This window comes from Eubalaena glacialis, chromosome 5 (assembly GCF_028564815.1).
Source record: "Eubalaena glacialis isolate mEubGla1 chromosome 5, mEubGla1.1.hap2.+ XY, whole genome shotgun sequence".
Lineage (NCBI taxonomy): Eukaryota > Metazoa > Chordata > Mammalia > Artiodactyla > Balaenidae > Eubalaena > Eubalaena glacialis.
In genome coordinates, this window is record NC_083720.1 from 91,975,600 (window position 1) to 91,997,135 (window position 21,536).

The 21,536-nt window shown below is 36.8% G+C and overlaps 1 protein-coding gene across 8 annotated transcripts in view; it reads right to left on the minus strand.

Moving 5' to 3' along the window:
- Positions 1–21,536, minus strand: part of ANKRD17 (ankyrin repeat domain 17) — a 160,714-nt gene that overhangs the window by 1,676 nt on the left and 137,502 nt on the right. For all 8 annotated transcript variants that reach the window (XM_061192365.1, XM_061192363.1, XM_061192364.1 and 5 more), the window contains 5 exons: positions 20,925–21,074; positions 17,934–19,570; positions 11,916–12,113; positions 1,047–1,295; positions 366–544 (listed from right to left, as the gene is read on the minus strand). In XM_061192365.1, the coding sequence (XP_061048348.1) occupies positions 366–544; positions 1,047–1,295; positions 11,916–12,113; positions 17,934–19,570; positions 20,925–21,074 (2,413 nt within the window). The remainder of the gene's footprint in view (positions 1–365; positions 545–1,046; positions 1,296–11,915; positions 12,114–17,933; positions 19,571–20,924; positions 21,075–21,536) is intronic.

A 21,536-nucleotide genomic window follows, 5' to 3' on the forward strand; every position in this document is an offset into this window, starting at 1 on the left:
CTGGTTACTTTTCCCAGTATAATCAATAGCCTTAAAACTGATATTTGAAACTTCACCTCATTTTGGAAAAGTGTAAGTTATCTAGGTGATGTAAAAATTATTTTCCATAATATGATTTCTTCTAGCACTAAATAGAAGATACTATAAGCCTAGTATATAAAGTATTTTGTCAAAAAACATTTCTCTAAACAACTGGGACAAAATCAGGATTTATAAATGTTTATATTTTAGCCAGATTTTGACCTATAATTCCAAGCCAAAGCTCCAGCATCATTTCAGAAATGCTTATACACTGGTAAGTGAAATAAGGCTAATAATCAGAAAATCATTTTGAAATAATGAAAATGCTTTTAAATCACCATTACCCCAACTTTAGGAAAGTCCATGTATCCTGCAGGAACATGCTGATGGAATGTACCAGAAGGAGTTACAATTCCTGTACTCTCTCGCTCCATTGCTTGATGCTGTGAAAACACTCCTGGATCAGACATTGGCCTGTGCATCATAGGATTTCCCATCCCAGGGTTACACCAGTCTACTTTGTCTGAGGGAAAGTGAAGAGGCAGAAAAAAATAATTGGTGATATTCAAAATCAGAAAACAGCAAAAAAAGTTTATATATTTTGAATATTTTCCACATTGAATTGTGAATTCCTTCAGAATAATGACCTACTTTTATATATTTACCACAGTATTTCCATGTTTGTAGGTAGTGACATAATAGCCTAACAAAGTAACATAAACACTTTGTGTTACAAAACAAAAAAAGCTAAGATAAAAGCTTAAGAGACCCAAAAGAAATATTAATATTTCCTTAATATGAAGAAAATAATATGCTTGCATTAAACTATCTTCAGGAAGCAATGATAAATTCAGTAAGAGCTCACATGGGAACAAAAAAATGTTTCAAACTCTTAAATAAATTGATTAGTCAAAAAGATACGAATACAGATTTTTTAAGAATGCCTATGATAATTAAATACTGCTTACAATACTTTAGTTAAATGCATAAACTTACTTTCCAGTAAGCAGAATAGCATATCATACCTTGATTGCCACCAATCCCTTCAAAGGACCAGATGCCACTATGCCCTACTGATGTGGACAAATTACTCCCAATAACAGATGGAGCTGAAGTTCCAGTTTGCCTGATCCGTGCAGAGCGTTCCGTCCCAATAGGGACTGGAACTTTTCTATCCTGAGAGACGTTGCTGGGCTTTTCTGACCCTAAAGGTACTGATGACGGGGCAGGAGAAGGTGCACGAACTCCGGAGGATACCGGCTGTGCAGGAGAATCTAGAGAAAAGATATTTTCAAATAATATACATGTCAACTATACAGCCTGTACTTTTGTAAAACAAAATCTTAAATTCTGAAGACACCTTAAATATGCATTCTTTGAGGAAAAAATGAAATTTGAGTATAATGCTTAGATAATAAATTATGTATATTAAAATTTGGTTAAAGTTCTATGACTTCGCAGTTTTTAATTTGGCTCACAATTTTCCCATTTAGTTTCATGATAGTAGAATGGGAAGATGTGAATGCTGCAACTACACACTAATTAATATTTAAATAAATTTACCCTTGACAGTGAGTAAAATATAACACCAGAGCAATGAGAAGACAATGTTTAAATTAAAAAAACAAACAACAATGACAACAACAAAATGGAGGTGGGGAAAACCACTGCCTGTATTGGTAATTCTCAAACTATTTTCCTTGGGAACATTTGTCCCTTGGTATGTTATGATGAAAAAACAAAGATATTCAGGTATCTAACAAATTTGGAAGATCAAGCTTAAGAAAAAAATAAGTTTCTTTAAATCAGGACTTCACAGAACTTTAATATGCTGATAAAATACCAACAGAAGGCTATGCTTCATAACCCAACTGTTTCATTGTATCTTGTGGGTATTCCACAGAACACTTTTAGAAATGGCGGTTTAAGCTCTACTTATCAAAACAAGGCTAGTTCTTAATATAGGCAATTTGGGAGCATTCATTAGTGATTTAATCTCTTTACACACTACAGAGAAGAAGGATAAACAAAAAAAACCAAACCTGTATTTCTTATGAAAAGTTCAAATCTCAAGCACATTTAAATTTAAATAGAGTCCAAATTGTGGAGGAGCTTGAAGCTTAAAAGTCAAAACAGTTGGGCTTCCCTGGTGGCGCAGTGGTTAAGAATGCGCCTACCAGTGCAAGAGACACGGTTCGAGCCCTGGTCCGGGAAGATCCCACATGCCGCAGAGCAACTAGCCCATGCGCCACAACTACTGAAGCCTGTGCTCTAGAGCCCACGAGCCACAGTACTGAGCCCGTGTGCCACAACCACTGAAGCCCACGAGCCTAGAGCCTGTGCTCCGCAACAAGAGAAGCCACCGCAATGAGAAGCCTGTGCACTGCAACGAAGAGCAGCCCCCACTCGCCACAACTAGAGAAAGCCTGTGTGCAGCAACGAAGACCCAACGTAGCCAAAAATTAATAAATTAATAAATTAATAAATTAATTTTTAAAAAAAGTCAAAACAGTTACCTGCATAGATACAATTTATTCATAACTGTCTAACTCTATGCCCTAGTGATAGTCATTAAATATTTTTTCATTTATCTTTGCATTTAAGTTTTCTATATGTATGTGTGTGCGTGGGAATGTGTATGTGTGTGTGTGTGTGTGTGTGTGTGTGTGCGTATCTATCCAAAAGGACTCAGGTAGCTAATAAATTTACAAAATCAATCAATCTATCTATCTGTACACACAAACATAGTGCTTCTATATCCTGAGGTACTTTTCAGGGAACTTGGAAGACAAAGAAAATTCAATAATATTATTGGCCTGAACATGTTTTTAAGAAGACTTCTCACATATATTTTAGAATCATACAAAACTGGAAAGTACTGTGGAGATCAATTCCATCTTACTAGTACTTGCAGAGGTCTATTTTGGTTGAGTTGATAGTACCGCCACTCAATGAGATGTAGTGACTATTAACTAAAAGGAATGAATGCTAAAGTACCTTATAAATTATAATTTATTGTATGGATACTGATTTCATTGGGGAACAAAAACATGAAACATGGACTTAACTGTAAAAGTAAACCAAGAAAACTATTACCTTCTAAAAATTAAAATATATTTCCTGTGGTCATGGATCCATTAGCATTACTTGACAGCATTTACTTTTAACAAATGATAAGAAAATGGAAAAGCCACATGTGTCTTTAAAAAAATTATAAATATTTAAAAATTCATCTTACAGTGGTATAAGAAGGAATTCTAGGATGATGGAAGTAACAGTAGCACAGGTTTTGATTCTTCCCATTAAAAAAACCCACTAAGTTAGCTAAGCCCAAAACCCATGGATAACATCTATAACAAAACAGACAAGATATCCAAATGAATCCAAAGATACAAGTGAATGGGGACAAATCACCAACAGCTATAAGACTCGTGTAGTAGCAGCATCTGTGTGGAAGGAAGCAATTCTCTAGACCTGAGAACAGGAGAGCCACAAAACAGTCAAAGGTATTAAAAGGAAAGCAGGGCACGCCAATCTGAGAACAGCAGGTGAAAATGGGAGAGTTCTGCCTATGCATGGGTGATTGTAAGGGATTCACAGTAAGGTCTGAAAAAGCTGGAGCAACTTGGGCCCTATGACTTTTAAAAAATATTTATTTATTTATTTATTTATTCAGCTGCATTAGGTCTCAGTTGCGGCACGCAGGATATTCGTTGCAGCATGTGGGATCTTTCATTGTGGTGCACGGGCTTCTCTCTAGTTGTGGCGTGTGGGCTCCAGAGCGCACGGGCTCCAGGGCAGTGGTCCCCAACCTTTTTGGCACCAGGGACCAGTTTTGTGGAAGACAATTTTTCCACAGGGTGGGGAATGTGTGGGGGGGTGGGGAATGGTTCAGGTGGTAATGGGGGTGATGATTCAGGTGGTAATGTGAGCAATGCGGAGCGATGGGGAGCTGCAGATGAAGCTTTGTTCGCTCGCCCGCCACTCACCTCCTGCTGTGAGCCCTGGTTCCTAACAGGCTGCAGACCGGGGGCTGGGAACCCCTGCTCTAGAGCGTGCAGGCTTAGTTGTCCCACAGCATGTGGAATCTTAGTTCCCCGAGCAGGGATCGAACCCACGTCCCCTGCATTGGAAGGCAGATTCTTAACCACTGGACCATCAAGGAAGTCCCTGCTATGACTTCTTAAAGGTACCTGCTGATAAAGTCCTACACTGACAAGAAACTTCTGGCAACAGATTCTAAACTGAACAGGAAAGCGACAACAAAAGCAAAGTGAAGAGAATATCCAGTCAAGAGTAGGGCAGAGGTGGAAGTAGGTGGGTAGGTTGGATGGGTGGGTAGGGACAACAAAGCCAGGAGATTTAACAAAGTATAAGACCACATTTTTGCACACTTCCTTATAAGAGGAAATTCTAGAGTCTTTATGCCAGAGAAGATATCCTGATCCACTTATTCCTTCTCAATGTTCTGGAAAACTCACTTCATTAAAAAATGCAAAACAAAATAGAACTGCAGTCGAATTCCATGCAGAGCTATTATATGAACTAAAGGAGATATGGACCCATAATAACTTGTAGACCAGAGGTCCCCAACCCCTGGGCCGCAGACTGGTACTGGTCCGCGGCCTGTTAGGAACCGGGCCGCACAGCAGGAGGTGAGCGGCGGGCAAGCGAGCGAAGCTTCATCTGCCCCTCCCCAGGGCTCCCGTTACCCCCGTCCACAGAAAACTGTCTTCCATGGAACCAGTCCCTGCTGCCAAAAAAACCAGTCTCTGCTGCTGTCCTTGGGGGCCGCTGTTGTAGACAATAAAAGCATGCCAGAAAGAAAGCTATAGTCTAGTCTAATATTCTAAAGGCACATCAGAAAGAGACTATAATCTAAAATTCCAAAGTGAGCTTAAAGAAATAAAAGGAAAAGATTTGAAAGAACAGCATAATTCAGAATTAGTAAAACTAGAAACAAGATGACAAAACTCAGGAAAGGATTAGAAATGAAAGAATATTCCAGAAAAGACTAAATCAAACTGCAAGGAACACAAGAAGTTGTAAATATGATACACAAAGTTCTATTTTTTGTTTTTTTAAACTACATATTGAAAGGGCACAATTATATACCTGAGAAAAATCAACCCAGAAAACTAACACGAAGACATAGTCAAAGGTGACCGGGAGGAAGGAAGCAGAGATGGAAGGCAAGCAGGAAGGACTGATGGAAGGAGGATGAATGAATCCTACCTTCCCTCAGACTCATCTCTGGGAGCCTGCCCTAACTTCTACGTTAGAGCTAATTTTCCACTCTTTTACTGTATCCTTCAAAAAACAAAAGCAAAGCAAAATAACAGAAACCCTCCATATTGTTTTTTTTGTTTGTTTGTTTGTTTTATTTTTGGCTGCGTTGCGTCTTCATTGCTGCAAGCGGACTTTTTCTAGTTGCAGCGAGCAAGGGCTACACTTTGTTGCGGTGCGCGGGCTTCTCATTGCGGTGGCTTCTCTTGCTGTGGAGCACAGGCTCTAGGCACGTGGGCTTCAGTAGTTGTGGCATGCGGGCTCAGTAGTTGTGGCTCGTGGGCTCTAGAGCACAGGCTCAGTAGTTGTGGTGCACAGGATTAGTTGCTCTGTGGCATGTGGGATCTTCCCCGACCAGGGATCGAACCTGTGTGCCCTGCATTGGCAGGTGGATTCTTAATCACTGCGCCACTAGGGAGGTCCCAAGAAACCCTCCATATGCTGTTTAAATGGGCAGAATAACTAGGCTTGCCTGCTAACCCACCTCATTTAAGAAATTTGCCCTGGGACTTCCCTGGTGGCACAGTGCATAAGAGTGTGACTTACAAATGGAAAAAGTGCTCCTGCAGGAAAATTACACTGTACTTTCCTGCTTCAGTTCAGTGTTGATTAAACTATAGTAGATCATGAGATGAATGTGGTTGGTCATAACTAACGTAAAAAACTTTTTTAAAGGTTAAAGAAAACATAATAGAAAATACCAGCATGCAACATATATTGTAAGGATAAGAATTGTTTTGTAAATATATTTCAATCACACACAGGTACATGTGTACTGAGTCACGATGTAAAATTAGTTTTTTCCTTAAAAAACTGTAACGCTTTTTTACTGCTTTTTGATCCGACAACAGCTTTGTAAGACTGAATGTCAAAATGGCCCACTGACTAAATTTGCCAAGGCCTGAAACTCACAGACCAGAGCCAGTAATCAGTGCTCAATGCATGGACTGGTTGAATGTTGGTAGGATAGACCTTAGCAGTTTGAGTGGGATAAGGGCCGAAGTGATCTCTGCCCAGCCTGTATGCAGAAGGATCTCGGGCATCACCAATCTGCTGTTTGGGGGCCTCAAGGAAGGCTTTCTTCCTTTTTTTTTTTTTTTTTTGAAGTAAGCGACCCATGTCCCCCACATCCCAACTTAATTTGTCAGAGTCCTAATACCATGTCCTGATGTCCTAAAGAGGGGGAGGGAAAAGAGAAGTGGAATGTATGGAGAAGTGTTGATAAAACCTGTTCAAGTACAGAAACCAGATACATATATTGTGAAAAATAAGTCATGCTTCTGTGGTTAGTTCTACAACAGCACCCAGAATGGCAATTTTTAAGAAAAATATAAATACTAAGAACAAAATTTTAAAAGACTACCATAAATAAACAAAAATATGAAATTACACTCATGTGAACAGATTACCTAAAGAAGAGTTAGAAGTCAGATGAAACAAACTAAATGGTCATTAAAAAGTATTAAGATTTACATTAGGTAAGGAAAATGCAAACTAGTTAAAAACTCAGTATTAAAGGTAAAAGTCTGAGAGTCTTGCCTGAATCGTCCTAACAGTTGCAAAATGATGACTCAAATTATAATTCCTCTACATTTATGAGTTGTCATTATACTGTAAGGAGCAACATTCCCTCTTCTGCATTTTAAAATTTTATTTACAATCATTATGTACACATGGGTTGTTTTATTCAATGAGCTGACATTATTCATTTTGATGGTCAAATTGTCCGGAATTTGGCTAGTGGGAGCCCCTTTCAAGCCGCCTCCTGTGTCCTTCTGACATGTCCCAATCATCTGAGCATTGAATTACTTTCTGACACCATAAGACTTTTGCAGGTTCCCCTTATACTTTCCCTGCCCGAGCTCAGCTATTTCCCCAAGAAGACCTAGTTTCTTTTAGTGAACTAAAATATTTAACAGACAGATCTGGACACTGAATATGCTTACCGCTACTGAAAATTCATTGCTTCTAGGCCCTTTCAGTAGGCAGTGCTGGGGGTGGGGTGGGGGTGGGGAAATGGCAATTTTATATGATTCAATGCAACACATAACGTCATTTTAAAATTATGAGTTCAGGGACTTCCCTGGTGGCACAGCGGTTAAGAATCCGCCTGCCAAAGCAGGGGACATGGGTTCAAGCCCTGGTCCGGGAAGATCCCACATGCCGCAGAGCTACTAAGCCTGTGCGCCACAGCTACTGAGCCTGCGCTCTAGAGCCCGTGCTCCGCAATACGAGAAGCCACCACAATGAGAAGCCCGTGCACCTCAACGAAAAGTAGCCCCTACTCGCTGCAACTAGAGAAAGCCCGCTCGCAGCAAGACCCATCGCAGCCAAAAATAAATAAATAAATTTATTTTAAAAAATAATAATAAAAAAATAAAATAAAATAATGAGTTCATATTGATCCTCTAATTCCAATCCAATTCCATAGGGTTCTTCCTTGCCTTACTCTACTCTACATTTCTCTCTTCTTACAGTGAGAATCCTGGATCACATCATCATCAATATTTTTACTTAGTCATTTGCTCAACCTTACAATACACCCCATATAGTTTTAAAATTGTTTATCCATAACATTATAAAAAAACAAATGTCCTAAGTAGAATTGCAGATTTGTCTGAAGTTTATTTGTCTTTAGACTGAAGGGTATACAAAATACTACTGTCTTCAAGAGTTTTTTGGATTGTTTTTCTTTTAGTAGGTTTATGTTAATAATCTAAAATACAGATAGGTTTACTTGTTTCTATTTGCATTCAATTTTAGTGTTTTTCCCTTCATCCAGGTTGGTTTTGTTTTAAATTTATAAACATTAACATGGTTACAAAAATAAAACTATTATTTCTACTGAGGTAAGTGCTACTTCTTCCCCCCCTTCCCTTATATTCTGCCTGAAAGTCTGATGAGGAATAAGAATTGTCTCAAAGCAACTCCCCACAGATTAATTATAAATTACAAAGGGAAAAATGACAATTTGACAGTGTAGAAATCTGTGAAACCAAGTGATCAAAGTTAACAGCACCAATAATAGCACAAACTGACATTTTATACCTTCTAATGTCAGTGAGAACGGTGCAATGGTGACTAATACTAATATTCGTGTCAAAAATATATAACTTAAACTTAATCATGAAGAAATATCAGAAAAACAAACTGAGGCATTTTACCAAACAACTGACCTATAACCTGAAAAAAAAAAAAAAAAGCTTTCTTTGAAAGATACAGAAAGGCTAAGGAAACAGTTCCAGATTGTCTGAGACTAAAAGACATGGGAATTAAAAGAAATTTGTGATACTGATTTGAATCTTGAATGAGAGGAAGTAATAAAGGCATTATTGGGACAAGTGATGAAATGTGAATATGGACTATACATTAGATAATAATAACGTATCAATGTAAAATTTGCTGAAATTGACAACTGCATTGTAGTTGTGGAAGAGAATGTTCTTGTTCTTCCAAAATATTATAATCTGGAGTATTTAGGGGAAATCAGCTTGATATGTGCAACTAACTCTAAAATGATACAGGAAAAAAAAAAAAACCCTACAATCCCTACACATACTCTACACACACACACATAGACACACACTCACTCACTCATACACACAGAGATACATGGTGGGGAAAGGGAGGAATGTGGCAACATGTTAACAATTAGTGAGTGGGGGTGGGGGGATATACGCGGGTTCTTTGTGCTACTCTTTAAAGACCCTAGAGATATAATCAAATGCAACATGTTTACCTTGACTGGTTCATAGTTCAAAAGGGGAAAAAAAATCTCTAGTGTATTTCCTAAAGTAATAAACATTAATATCAGTAAGTATGTTTTATTTTATTTTAAAACATTCTCTGCTTCTGAGAATCTATTTTAAAGATTAACTACCAAAAAATTTCAGGTAACACATTTCAATAGCAATGATGTTACAATTTTAACACCTTTTCTCCCAATTCCTATTTTTTTATGAACATGAAACTCAAAGACTATCCTTATTTTTATATATAAATAGGTGAATATGAATCACCCATATGTAGATATTTTAAGGAAGATGTTTTTATTCCTATAACGGTTCAGTTTCAGCTCAACATACTCAGAAGACACTGATCCAGATCTGTTATATACTTAGGAATAAAAACTAATTTTAAGAGGAGTCAAAGAAAAAACTAAGCAGGTAAAATCATTCAAAAATTATGTTTCAGACTTTTTAATCACTGGCTATTTATAAAAACGTTTGCTCTTCTGTTACCATTCCATTAGTACATTTCTAAAACTATTAGAAAACAGGACTAACACTTACTGTTCATTATCATCAAAAAGAAGAAAGACCAACAGTAATAGTAGATAATAGTAGATAATAGTAGACCAATAGTAATAGTAGATTATCCCATTTACTCCACATAAACTAATCCAGTGTGGTAGATATTAACAGATCAGAAAATTGAGGTTCACTGAAATGACTTGTCTAAGCTCACCTAACTGTTTATAATAGGATTTTGCTGACAAAGGCAATCTGGGGGGAAAATTACCTTGAGAAGTATCTAAACCTCAGTAAATTAACTGTTGTTACTGTTATTATTATTATCATTTAACATATGGTTATTAGTTACACTACAAACAGAGTTCGTTGGTAATCCTCAATATTTTACTTTTCTGGGTTTTTTTTCCTTAATTGTTGTAACTTGCCCTAAAATCTCTCCAAATACACCTCCCTAAATGGAGAGAATCCTGAATTAGGATAAAGTACCAATTTTTTCTTTTTTTTGCTGCACCACGTGGCGCGGCTTGCGGGATCTCAGTTCCCTGACGAGGAATTGAACCCGTGCCCCTGGCAATGGAAGCTCGGAGTCCTAACCACTGGACCGCCAGGGAATTCCCCCTTTTTTTTGGGCCAACTTTTAAAATAAATTTATTTATTTATTTATTTATTTTTGGCTGCGTTGGGTCTTTGTTGCTGTGCGCAGGCTTTCTCTATTTCTCTAGCTGCAGCAAGCGGGGGCTACTCTTGGTTGCAGTGTGCAGGCTTCTCATTGCGTTGGCTTCTCTTGTTGCAGAGCATGGGCTCTAGGCACACGGACTTCAGTAGTTGTGGCTCACGGGCTCTAGAGCACAGGCTCAGTAGTTGTGGCTCACGGGCTTAGTTGCTCCGCGGCACGTGGGATCTTCCCAGACCAGGGCTCGAAACCGAGTCCCCTGCATTGGCAGGCAGATTCTTAACCACTGTGCCACCAGGAAAGCCCAGGCCAATTTTTAATACAGAGTGAATTACCTTCCATTCAATACATACCTATCAATCTTCCTTATAATAAACTAAATAAATAAAACAAATATCCATATTCCTCTGGTACACAGAAATTTATGTTGCATTGAATACAGCTTTAAATAACTGAGGCTATAACCTTTCCTTATAAGCCAGATAGTTAAGACTAAAATGTCATAATCAGTTATTCCTTAGAGTTATATTTAGTTTCAGTGTTCTGTTAATAGCTTATGTTTAGATAAGCCAGGCTAGGTAGCTATGTTATACTATATTCACTTTATCTCAATTATGATTCCTAAGAAATTTTCTAAAGCTTTTTCAATGATGGGTAAAGTATCCTCAATGAGAACTGCTGTAAACTTTTTTTCTTCTTACATTCGTACTTTATTTTCATACTTCTCACTTTGTTTCTGGCATGTTTTTATCACAGTCACTTTGAATTCTTTCTTAAACCACTTCTTTTCACTTAGGGACACCTGTACAAGGATAATTAATATTCCAAGTGACAGTCCTTGTTATTTGACAAACACAAGAAAAACTATAAATATGTAAATTCACTATATGCTACACCTTACTTCATGCTTTCACTGGCAATGTACTTTCATATGCATCTCTCAAATACTAATATTTTTTTACTCCTTCATTCAGTTAACCAGTCTCTATTAACTGGGCTCTAACATTGTTAGAAGAAATTTGGTAGTTTAAAAGAAAATGTATTCTTATTAAAATTTCCTCAAGGTGAAAGCAATTTGATGCCTTTAGCCTCGCTAAATAAATAAATAACCACAAATAATAGCCTCACTATGGAATTCTCTTAATGTGAGTTGAATTCCCTAGTGATGAATGATCTTCCTTGGTTTGAAAAATCTGATCAATGCTTCAAAGTCTGACTACAGTTAAAAACAAACATCTGGTAATGTGAAATCAGTTGTATTATTTATGTAATAGATGAGATTTAAAGGTAGACCAAAAGCACATAATATTTATACTATTTTTAAGGCTACAAATCTTTCTTCTTGGGAGCTATATTCTCAAACCTGAAAGTAAATGTAAATCAATAGATGATACAACAAGATTTTTTATTCTCAAAAAATGATCCCTCTTAGAAATTAACTTCAATATAACATGCTAGGTTTGATAGAGCCGAAGTTGATTCTAATACTTTAAAAACCTGGAAATTCTATTTAAATTCCTCCTGATTTCAGATTGCCATGAATACAAATTACATTTTTATAGAATTTAAATTATTAAGAGATTTAAAACTTAAAAATTCCAAACTTTGAAAAACTTAAAACCTTTTGATTTTTAAGGGAACATACAAACTCTTCCTCTGGAACTACAGTGTATATTACTCACCATTTGATGCTGATGAACATGGAGTCAACAAACTAAGTGGGGAAAAATGTTGTCTGTTAAAGTTAGCAGCTGTGGGTGCTCCTCCAAGGGGTGCCCCAGGTCCATACATTTGACCTCCTGAAAGGTTTGAGGCAAAGTTTCCCAAATGTGTAGAAGAAGGTGTTACAGAACCATATGGTGAGTCCATATTGACAATACCTATAATGTAGAAGATAATCATAATTTATAATAGTTACCCCTAGGAGATATAATTAGAAAAACCTAAAATTCTAAGAGGTCCCTAATATATCCAAAAATATTTTAGATTATTAAAAAAATTTCTCCTTGCTTACTTCTTCCAGTCATTCCACTCATTATTCCACTCATTATTTCCCCCTTTATTTTATAAAGATAGCTATAAAAAAGAAATTACCAAGGAAAACATTTTACATTTAATTTTAATTTTGACATTTTATTACTTATTATAGAATATGTATAGATTTAATATTAACACTAGAATTTAAATAGGTTTGGTGGCCAAGGAGTTGTATAAAATTTTACCTTTAAAAAACGTATGGGGAAGGGAGGGATGAGTAGGCAAACCACAAAGGATTTTTAAGGCACTGAAAATACTCTGGATGACAGTATAATGATTACTATACTAGACTTTCGTTCAAACTCACAGAATGTACAGCACCAAGAATGAACCCTCATGTAAACTACAGACTTTGATAAGGATGTGTGACTGTAGGTTCATCAACTGTAACAAAAATACCATTCTGGAGTGGGATGTTGGTAATAAAGGAGGCTATGCCTGTGTGAAGGCAGGGGGTATATGGAAAACCCCTGTACTTTTCTCTCAATTTTGCTGTGAACTTAAGAGTGCTACTAAAATAAAAAAACAAAAACAAAACCGAAAAAACCCCACAAAACTAAAAACAAACCAGAAAAAAACTATAGGAGAAAAAAAAAGATTGTAGCTATACTTTATAATAGAGAGATCTGACAATCAGCATCTTAACTAAGTGGCCATGCTTTCCATAGATAAGAGAAGGACAATCTGTCATTGAGTGCCTCCTGATACAATACAGTGTGAGATTCAAACATTACCTATCTGATGTTCCTGCTAGAAATGTTTAACCAGAATGTAACCACAGATTGAGAAAACGGGTGAATCTGAAATGCAGGACATTCTTCAGTACAACTGGACTCTTCAAAGGATTCAATGTCAAGAAGAACAAAAGAAGGTGGTGAGATGTTTTAGACTGTGGGAGATCAAAGAGACGTAATAGCCAAAAGCAATGTGTGAATCTTGATTGGTTGGATCAAAAGGAGAGAAAAAAGAAACATACAGGCATAAAGGGTATATTTGGGATGATGGTACTACATATTGGGTGCTATTACTGAATTAATGTTAATTTCTAGGGTGTAGAAATAGTGGTATAGCTGTAAAGGCAAACATGCCTATGTTGACCTGAATCTAATACTTCCCTCTGATAGACTCTTAAGTTAAACTTCATTGCTAATTTTGGCTCTAATCAACTGTACACCCCAAAACCTTACCTCCCAATGGAGCACGTCTTTTTTCTATACTTTTCCACAAAACAAGAATTTACTTTTTTCTCTAAATCTTAATTTTAGTCTTTCTTAACACATTACCTAGATTTCACATTTTTTGAAAAGTGAAGTATTTTCACTAAATTCCAACTTTACAAAAATGAAATATAAAAGCATTTCCAATTAATCCCCAAAATATACAAACAGCTCATGCAGCTCAATATCAAAAAAAACAAACAACCCAATCAAAAAATGGGCAGAAGATCTAAATAGACATTTCTTCAAAGAAGACATACAGATGGCTAAAATCACATGAAAAAATGCTCAACATCACTAATTATTAGAGAAATGCAAATCAAAACTACAATGTGGTATCACCTCATACCGGTCAGAATGGTCATCATCAAAAAATCTACAAACAATAAATGCTGGAGAGGGTGTGGAGAAAAGGGAACTGGCCTACGCTGTTGGTGGGAATGTAAATTGGTACAGCCACTATGGAGAACAGTACGGAGGTTCCTTAAAAAACTAAAAGCAGAGCTACCATATGATCCAGCAATCCCACTCCTGGGCATATATCCAGAGAAAACCGTAATTCGAAAAGATACACGCACCCCAATGTTCACTGCAGCACTGTTTACAATAGCCAGGATATGGAAGCAACCTAAATGTCCATCAACGGAGGAATGGGCAAAGAAGATGTGGTACATATATACAACGGAATATTACTCAGCTATAAAAAAAGAACGAAATAATGCCATTTGCAGCAACATCAATGGACCTAGAGATTGTCATACTGAGTGAAGTCAGACAGAGAAAGACAAATATCATATATCGCTTATATGTGGAATCTAAAAAAAGAGTACAAATGAACTTATCTATGAAACAGAAATAGAGTTACAGATGTAGAGAACAAACTTATAGTTACCAGGGGGTAAGGGGCAGGGAGGGACAAATTGGGAGATTGGGATTGACATATAAACACTACTAGACATAAAACAGATAACTAATAAGAACCTACTGTATAGCACAGGGAACTCTACTCAATGCTCTGTTATAGCCTATATGGGAAAAGAATCTAAAAAAGAGTGGATATATGTATATGTATAACTGATTCACTTTGCTATAAACCTGAAACTAACACAACACTGTAAATCAACTATACTCCAATAAAAATTTTTTAAAAATAAAAACATGAAAAAAATAAAAGCATTTCCAATGTACTAATCAGCATATGAAGCTTTTACAATTAAATTATATTGATTCTATTTAGTATTCAAGAGAAAGTGTTTTTGAAAGTACATGAAAATATTTCAATTAACCCCCAGCAAGGAAATATTTACTGACCATGTTCTTTACATTATGTGTTATAGAAATACGTAAAAATAACAATCAGTTCCCATTATATTTAGAAATTTTTAGTCCCAGAATGTCATCTCTTCAATAACACATAACAAGTTGGCAACCTTTCTGTAAAGGGCTAAATAATAAATATTTTTAGGCTGTCAGCAGAGCATGGAAGCAGCCATAACACAATATGTAAATGAATGGGCATAGATGTATTTCAATAAAACTTTTATTTATGAACACTGAAATTTGAATGCACTATTTTTTTAAAAAAATATTTATTTATTTATTTATTTTTGGCTGCATCGAGTCTTAGTTGCGGCACGCGGGCTTCTCTGTAGTTGTGGCACACGGGCTCCAGAGCAGGTGGGCTCTCTAGTTGCAACACCAGGACTTAGTTGCCCCGTGGCATGTGGGATCTTAGTTTCCCGACCAGGGACTGAACCCACATTCCCTGCACTGGAAGGCGGATTCTTAACCACTAGACCACCAGGGAAGTTCCGAATGTACTATTTTTTGTGTCACATATTATTCTTTTTAAAAATAAAAAAAAATTTTTTTTAAATCTTACACAATTGTTATGACTCAATTAAAAAAAACCACAAATGTAAAATCAGGTAGTATGCCATACTTGGCACATGGACCATAGTTTGTCTATCTCTAGCATGAAATTATCTTTATTTATTCTTATTTTATTATTGCTTTAATGGTAGACTTTTTTTTTTAACATCTTTATCGGAGTATAACTGCTTTACATGGTGTGTTAGTTTCTGCTTTATAACAAAGTGAATCAGCTATACATATACATATATCCCCATATCTCTTTCCTCTTGCGTCTCCCTCCCACCCTCCCTATCCCACCCCTCTAGGTGGTCACAAAGCACCAAGCTGATCTCCCTGTGCTATACGGCTGCTTCCCACTAGCCATCTATTTTACATTTGGTAGTGTATATATGTCCATGCCACTCTCTCACTTCGTCTTAGCTTACCCTTCCCCCCGCCCGTGTCCTCAAGTCCATTCTCTACGTCTACGTCTTTATTCCTGTCCTGATCCTAGGTTCTACAGAATCATATTTTTTTTCCGATTCTATATATATGTGTTAGCATACAGTATTTGTTTTTCTCTTTCTAATTACTTCACTCTGTATGACAGACTCTAGGTCCATCCACCTCACTACAAATAACTCAATGAAATTATCTTTAATTATTTGAAATATTCATATTAAAACACAAAGCTCAAAATGCAACTTGGTATCCTGGACACTGCAACAGAAAAAGAACATTATTGGAAAAACTGTGGAATCTGAATAAAGTCTATAGTCCAGTTAATTGTACTGTACCAATATTAATTTCTTGGTTTTAATAAATATATGGTGTTTACGTAAGAATGTTTAATTAGGGGAAATTGGGGTAATTATAGAAGAACTCTTCTATAAATCTAAAAATATTTCAAAGTAAAAAGTTAAAAAAGAAAAAGCAGTCACTCAAAACCAGATCTTTAGATCCTCTTTAGATATCAGCACTGTCTAACAGAACTTTTTATGTTAATAGATGTGTTCAATATCTGGGCTCTCCAATAGTGCAGCTACCAGCCATTATGTGCTTATTAAGGAAGCACTTGAAATATGACCAGCCTACAGCCACTATGGAAAACAGTATGGGGGATCCTCAGAAAACTAAAAGTAGAACTACCACATGATCCAGCAATTCCACTTCTGGAACTATATCCAAAAGAAACAAAAACACTAACTCGAAAAGATACCTACACTTCCATGTTCGTAACAGCATTATTTACAATAGCTAAGACATGGAAACAACCTAAGTATCCATCCATGGATGAATGGATAAAGAAGCTGTGGTATGTATACATATATGTATATATACCACACACATACACACACACAATGGGATATTATTTACTCATAAAAAAACACACAAAAAAACACGAGGAAATCCTGCCATTTCTGACAAAAATGGATGGGCTGTGAGGGCATTATGCTAAGTACAATAAGTCAGACAGAGAAAGACAAAAACTGTATGATCTCACTTATATGTGGAATCTCAAACAAACAAACTCGTAGAAAAAGAGATCAGATTTGTGGTTACTAGAGGTGGAGGTGGGGTGGGGGGGAATTGGAGGAAGGTGGTCAAAAGGTACAAACTTCCAGTTACAAGATAAGTAAGTATTAGGGACGTAATGTGCAACACAGTAACGGTAGTTAACACTACTGTATGATACATAGGAAAGCTGTTAAGAGAGACTAAATCCTAAGAGCTCTCATCACAAGGAAAAATATTTTTTCCTTTTTCTTTTTTTTTTAAAATTGTATCTATAGGAGATGATGAATGCTAACTAAATTTACTGCCGTAATCATCTCACAATGTAAGTCAAACCATTATGCTCTACACCTTAAACTCATATACAGTGATGTACATCAATTATATCTCAACAAAACTGGGAAAAATTTTTAAAAATGGTCAGCTTGACTGAGATGAATTTTTAATTTTATTAAATTTAAATAGCACATATAGTTAGTGCCTACCCTATTTAACTATGTGGCTCTATATTTTTCTCATTATTTTTAAAACAAAAAAGACAGTCGGAAGTGAAATCAAATTTTTAAAATCTTTGGTAATTATTTTTTATTTGAACTAAAAGCAAACTTTTTATGGCATTATCTTATTAAATTAAAATATGAGATTTTTCAAAATTTATTTATTTAAAAATATATATTTATTTATTTATTTGGCTGCTCCCGGTCTTAATTGCGGCATGTGGGATTTATTTCCCTGACCAGGGATCGAACCCGGGCCCCCTGCATTGGGAGTGTGGAGTCTTAACCACTGGACTACCAGGGAAGTCCCCTTTTCTTTATTTTGAGAGAGAAAAATATACCTGATGAAGAAATTTATTTATAGTAAATTTAAGATAAAAATCCATTACAGCTTCTAAAAAGATTTAAAAAATAATAATGCCATACTAGACATACTCAATACTCACAATAGCATTTGAATTAGTACTACAATCTGTCTATCTGACCCAGTCACAGAGTAAAAATATTAGAAAATAACCAAGAGTTTCAACAACATTTGTATAAACGAGCAGCTGCAGAATGTCAGAAAATACTAACTTACCTGAGGGACTTGCAGCAGGTCTCTGTAATGGTGGTCTAAAACCTGGAGCTTTGGAAGTATCAGACTGATGTAAAGGATCTGAATTTGGCAAATATGAGGATTTTCCTGATAGCATAGATTCTGGTGTTGACTGAGATGAAACAACAGATCCTCCCCAGAAGGCATGAGCAGGAGTAGGGCTACTTTCAAACAATGTGCTAAAGGGCCCAAATGGTAAGGGGGCACTGAAACTGGGAGCAATAGGCTTATTTGCTGGATGTACTGAATTTTGACAAGCACTTTGTGTACTTAAGGTCGAAGGTAGCTGGACAGAAGAGGGAACACTGTGAGGTCTTTTAATGTGATTGACACTGAGGACTGCAACAGATGAATTTTGCACAGGAGCTGGATTCTTGTGAGGGGCAGTTGTGCCATGAGAGGGTGGTCTAATAGCAGGGGGTTCCATTTTAGGCGGAGGCTGGGAGCATCCCATTTGTGTCTGAGGCATAGGGTAAGTCACTGGGGCAGTAGAAGGCACCGCCACTGGAGCAGAACTTGTTGTTACTAAAGGAGGAACAGTCATTCTAACTTCCGGGGGAGGAACCTGAGACTGCTGAAGAGGTGGTCTTGGCTCCTGAGAAACAGATCCCGGAGATTGCTGCTGAGTAGAATGAACTGATGAACTCCCAGAAGAACTGCTGCTGTTTGGAGGTCTACTGTTTGTTGTTTCTACTACTGGTGGACTACCTGCTTCCTGTTCAGAGGAAGATGCCCCTTTATTTGGAGATGCTGTTCCACAATCCAAAGGGCTGTTTCTAGAAACCCCTCCTGGCTGGGCTGGTGGTGATGGGGAAGATGGGGATGATACTGGGTAGTGTTCTTTGGCAGTAGGCATAGGATATGTGGCATTTGTGGGTGCAGTGCTGTTGTTACTTGCTGTGGTTGTGACTGTTGTGGTGGTGGCATTGGATGTCTTCACAACTGTGACAAAAAGCTGCCTTCTAACAGAAGGTGAACTTGGACTGCCATTTGTAGATGTACCAGGCACCGTTGAAGCTGATGAACTGGTTGTAGTTGTTGGACTTGAAGTTAAAGAACCTGCTGAATTCACCTGAGAACCACTGCTATTCTGATTGCTATGGCGAGGCACCATGTGAGGCTTAGGCGAGTTAGTAGCTCTGGCAGGGCTCAAAGGCCTGACAGGAAAAGGACCCCAAGTGGATTGAGCTGGTGGAAAAGTACCTCCAAAGTGCGTCATGGGCAACCTTGGTGGACGGATCTGCTGGAAAGTCTGAGCAGCAAGCAAAGCATGTGCAAACTGTGGAGGAGGATATGCTAATGGAAGAGAAACTGGAAAACCAGGCCTCACGTTATTCACTGGGTTCTTAATGGTTTTGTGAGTAGATGCAGAGGAAATTGCAGGCACAGTGAGTGCTGTGGCAGTCTGAGATGTTGACGACAGAGCTACAGTCGTCATCTTAATCCCCATTAAGGAACTGTTAGCAGCAGTGGTGGTAGGTGCTGATGACCCAATTTTGGAATTTGCTGAGGAGCTTTTCAAACGATTCTTTGGAATAAGTTCATCAATTTCTTTGTCTGGATCCTTGATCAGAGCATTGATCAACTGAGTTGCTTGTCTTGTTGATTCAGTGCCGCCCCTATAAGTTGACAAAAAAAATTAGGTTCAATTTCCCCTTTTCAATATGTAAAGCCTAAATTAATTCGTGTGTGTATGTGTATGTACACACATACAGAGAACAGATAAAAGTTAAGAAGCAATTTTCTGACTATTTTTGAGGTATTATGCAAACAAAGCAATAAACTGTCCTGACACACCACTATATTTTTCAAAGGAAAAGTAAATGACTTCCTTTCCAAGAAATTTAATTTCACTATTGTTTCCTCAGACTAAGCAATCATCTTCCTACTGTGAAATACATTCTAGACAGAAAAACCACTGCACTTTAAAATCCTATGCAATCCATATTGTTACCATGAAGTTAAACAGCTGATCAATATTAAAAGCAGTACAAATAAGCAAGAAAAATAATACCACTGAGTAAGAAAATAGTATTTTATTTTAAATCCTGGTAGCTAAGATGACCCCATTTATATTTATTAGTGGTTTCTCTATTAGTAGAGTGATTATTATAACTCTTTTGGACAGATGTCTCAAAATGAGAGAAGAATCCTGATAATGACAACAATGGCCATAAGGTCAAACCCCAGTCTTGGATGTTCAGGAAAATATTTGATTGAAAGGAAAGCCTTATGGAGACCCTAAAGGGGAAATTACTTATAAAGGGTATATGCTTCCCCTCTTCTCTGGATAAGGCAAGTTGTGACTACACCTATCCCAGGGGAGGGATAAACAAGATAGGAGAAGGGGATAAGTGCAAAACAGAGCTGGTTAATTGCCTCCTTCCTCTTGAGGCAGGCTAAAAAACTATCTGCCCCTCCATCACTGGGAAGGGCACCTGTCTCTCACAACCAAATTTATGATTTCTTAGAATATCATCTTTACTCTAGGGGTATTCAGGCATAGACATGTTCAAATATTCAATTTAAAACAAACATCCACTTCAGATTTAAGTCTATTACTGAGCTCATATTCTAAGGATACAATCTCAGAATAACAAATCTCAAATGCTAATTTAAGAGAAAGATGGAAAACTACAGATTAGAATGTGTTAGAAACCCATTCCTTCTTAAAAAGAAGTTTTTAAGAATGTCATATTAAAATTTTATATAAGGAAAAGATTATTCAAACCTTTGCCATACACACACAAAAGAAAAATTCCTTTAAAGCCCTTTGAAATACTTCACAAGAGCATATAAATAAGAAAAAAAAAAACTGTAAAGGTTACTTAAACACGAATCAAATTCCCATTTAAAAAAGTATGCTATTAAATACAAAGTTCCACTGAAAACTCAAATGCTTATATATATTGATAATTAAGCTCTAGTGCAATAAAATACAAAAGAAAAAAACCGTAAGAGACAAAATTTTGCCTTATAGTTATTATCCGGTCTCCTGTCTTGTCTTTCTGCTTATCAATATCTATGTGTGCACCAGTGAACTCCCGAATAGCATTAATATTACAGCCTCCTCTTCCAATCACTCTGGATATCACAGTTGATGGAACAGATACTTTCTTTGACCTGTTTAACAGTTGCAAAAATAAATTAAGATAAATCATAAGTATCAGTGGTTGTACTTAAAATAAGTATTACTAAAATATGTGTCTGTAAATGCAGAATATTGTCGAATAAGCCTCTTCTACCTACTCTCACTCTAAGTGATAAAAGGCAACTAAGAGCCACAGAAAAAAGAGAAAGAGAGAGAGAGAGTGAGCTTTACCACAGCTTCTCATCTCATTACCAAAAACTGTTTGCTTTTTTGACTTTTGTCCTTCATTAATATCTGTGAAGCACATACATGTAGATATACACTGTGTTAACGCAAATACTAATGGCAAATAAGACAGACAGGAGTTCTCGCCCACATATACTGACTATGTAGAAACCAAGTAAGAAAACTACAACACGATGTTGTAAGTGCTCTAATAGGGTATCATAAAGACACATTGGTTGGGGCATCTAATCTACCCCAAGGAGTCAAGA